Source organism: Apteryx rowi, unplaced genomic scaffold (assembly GCF_003343035.1).
Source record: "Apteryx rowi isolate R43461 unplaced genomic scaffold, aptRow1 scaffold_1646, whole genome shotgun sequence".
Lineage (NCBI taxonomy): Eukaryota > Metazoa > Chordata > Aves > Apterygiformes > Apterygidae > Apteryx > Apteryx rowi.
This window is the reverse complement of record NW_020447915.1, coordinates 12,744-15,360: the sequence shown is the minus strand read 5'-3', so window position 1 is coordinate 15,360 and position 2,617 is coordinate 12,744. Positions and strand designations below refer to the sequence as shown.

At 58.4% G+C, this 2,617-nt stretch overlaps 1 protein-coding gene across 1 annotated transcript in view; it reads left to right on the top strand.

The window, feature by feature from the left end:
* Positions 1–2,617, top strand: part of LOC112963228 (WD repeat-containing protein 62-like) — a 15,340-nt gene that overhangs the window by 2,712 nt on the left and 10,011 nt on the right. The window contains 4 exon segments of the mRNA XM_026060091.1: positions 413–504; positions 963–1,025; positions 1,353–1,410; positions 2,390–2,597. Of these exon segments, the coding sequence (XP_025915876.1) occupies positions 413–504; positions 963–1,025; positions 1,353–1,410; positions 2,390–2,597 (421 nt within the window).

Sequence of the window (2,617 nt, the reverse complement as noted above, 5' to 3'; positions counted from 1 at the left end):
TGGGTGGAGCTTGTAAAGGGGGCGGGGCTGGGGGTCCCCACAGGGGCGGGGCTTGTCCCCCCCCACGGGGGTCAGGGTGACACGGGGTCACCCCGGGGGGTCGCAGGAGACAGCGGCAGCTCRGGGGGGGCACCGACCCCTCCGGCAGGTGCCGGAGCCTCCCTACGGCACCGGCAGCACCCGGAGTTTCTCCCGCTGCTGAAACCCCCCTCGGGCTTTTGCTCCGCTAATTAAACACTTCCGAGCCCAAATTCATCCCAAATAACGTGGGATCAAGTCAAAACCGCCCTCAAGTTTTTTCCTCGGAAAAGCGTTTAGCTCCCCCGGCCCGTGAACTCTTTCCGTAGGTGCTGCCGCCTCCAAGTTTTCCCTCCGTTCCCAATTTTTGGKTTTTTTTCCCCTTTTTTTCCAGGTTGTGCTTGAGCGCGTGCTGGGAATAACCACCCAAACCGGCAGCGGCTTGGCCTGCGACCCCACCACGGGGCAGATCGCCTATCCGGCGGGGTGAGCGCCCGTCGCGCCGCGGATCCCAACGGTCCGCCAAACCCCTCGGAAAGGCCAGAGCAGCGGCGCGAGTCCCCTCGCGCTCCCGTTGGCCGGAACGAGCGCTCCGTCGCCTGCCGCGAACGAGCTCCTTAATTCCCATCCCGGATCGGGATGGGTCGCTCATGCTGAATCCGGCTCGGCCRAAGGCCGGTATTTACTGCCGATGGGTGAAAAACGCGTTAAATGACCTCAAAACTGCTCTGAGAGCATCCGGTTTGGTGCCGGAACAAACCCTTCGGCTCGTCCACGTTTAAAACCTGGAGGTTTGCCGTTTTCCGTAACAAACCGCTTTCCCGGGAAGGCTTTAAAGCTCTCAAGATCCGCTCTTAGCCTCCCTTAAAACCCCTTCGTCGCTTCGAAGCCGAAATCGGGGGAGGAAAATACCTCCGGATCTCCGTGTTTTTTTCCCTTTCCAGGTGCGTGGTGGTGATTTTAAATCCCCGAAAGAACAGGCAGAGGCACATCCTGAACACGTCCAGGTATTGCGGCGACTGAATTTATCCTTCCTACGGCGGAAACATCCCGACCGCCTCGGGAAAAAGGGGGGGGGATTTGGAAAACAGCACCGTTTGAATTCAAGCCGGATCGGGAAAAAGCACAATTCCTCCAGGCCGGCAGGTTATTGTCGCCCTTAAACGGGTTTGGGAAGGTGGATTGTGCGGATTGAGTTTCGGAAGCGCTACCTGGGCGGCGTAAAGTGGGTTTTTCTGCCTTAAATTCACGTTCGGCACGAGAAAATGTCGGTTTTCCCTCCGGAGTGGCTCTGCCAGTGGCTCAGTTATTAAAAAAAATCAACTTTTTCCCAGGAAAACCCTGAGCGCTTTGGCGTTTTCACCCGACGGGAAGCTTATTGTGACCGGAGAGGTGAGTCGGATTTGTCCGTATTCCTGCTGCTCGCCGATTTTTTTTCTTTTTTTCCCTGGAAAATATCCCTTTGCTGGTGGGATAGAGCAGCYGAGATTATTCCTCTGGTGGGATTGGCTTTTTCCGGTGGTTTCCAACCCGTTTCCGGGCTGGGGCATCCCGGGGAGTCGGCGGGATAACGCTGCTCGTAGCTGGCTGCCAACCGCGCCTGGCTCGCGCGGAGGAGCCGGCACGAGAACCGGGCTGGAAAGCGTCGGGTGGGCTGCTTCCTTCCTTTCTCCTTCTTTCTTCCTTCCTTCTTCTTCTTTCTTCTTTTTCCTTCCTTCCTCTTTTTCCTTCCTTCCTCTTTTTCCTTCCTTCCTCTTCTTCCTTCTCCTTCCTTCCTTCTCCTTCCTTCTCCTTCCTTCTCCTTCCTTCTCCTTCCTTCTCCTTCCTTCCTTCTCCTTCCTTCCTTCTCCTTCCTTCCTTCTCCTTCCTTCCTTCCTTCTTCTTCTTCCTTCCTTCTTCTTCTTCCTTCCTTCTTCTTCTTCCTTCCTTCCTCCCTCTTCTTCCTTCCTCCCTCTTCTTCCTTCCTCCCTCTTCTTCCTTCCTCCCTCTTCTTCCTTCCTCCCTCTTCTTCCTTCCTTCCTTCCTTCTTCTTTCTTCTTTTTCCTTTTCTTCTTCCTCCTTCTTCCTTCCTCCTTCTTCCTTCCTCCTTCTTCCTTCCTCCTTCTTCCTTCCTCCTTCTTCCTTCCTTCCTTCTTCCTTCCTTCCTTCTTCTTTTTCCTTCTTCCTTCTTCTTCTCCCTCCTTCCTTCTCCCTCCTTTCTCTCTCTCTCTCTCTCCGTCTCCCTCTCTCCCTCTGTCCCCCGCTGCCTCTCCCCATCCCGCCGGCCGGGACCCCCGCGCAACAACCAACCAACCAACCGTCCGTCCGTCCGGCTGTCCGGCCGTCCGGTGGTGACAGTGCCGGTGCCGGCGGCGGTGCCGGCTGCCCGCAGCAGGGGCCGCGGCCGGCGGTGCGCGTCTGGGACGTGCAGGAGCGGGCGCAGCTGAGCGCCCTGCAGGGCCACCAGCACGGCGTCGCCGCCGTGGCCTTCGCGCCCCACGGCCGCCTCCTCGTCTCCGTCGGCCACCGCCACGACCCCGTCGTCAACCTCTGGGACTGGAAGGTGAGCGCCCCTTCCCTGCCCGCCGCCTCCGCCGCCCCGGAGCCGACGGATCCCCCC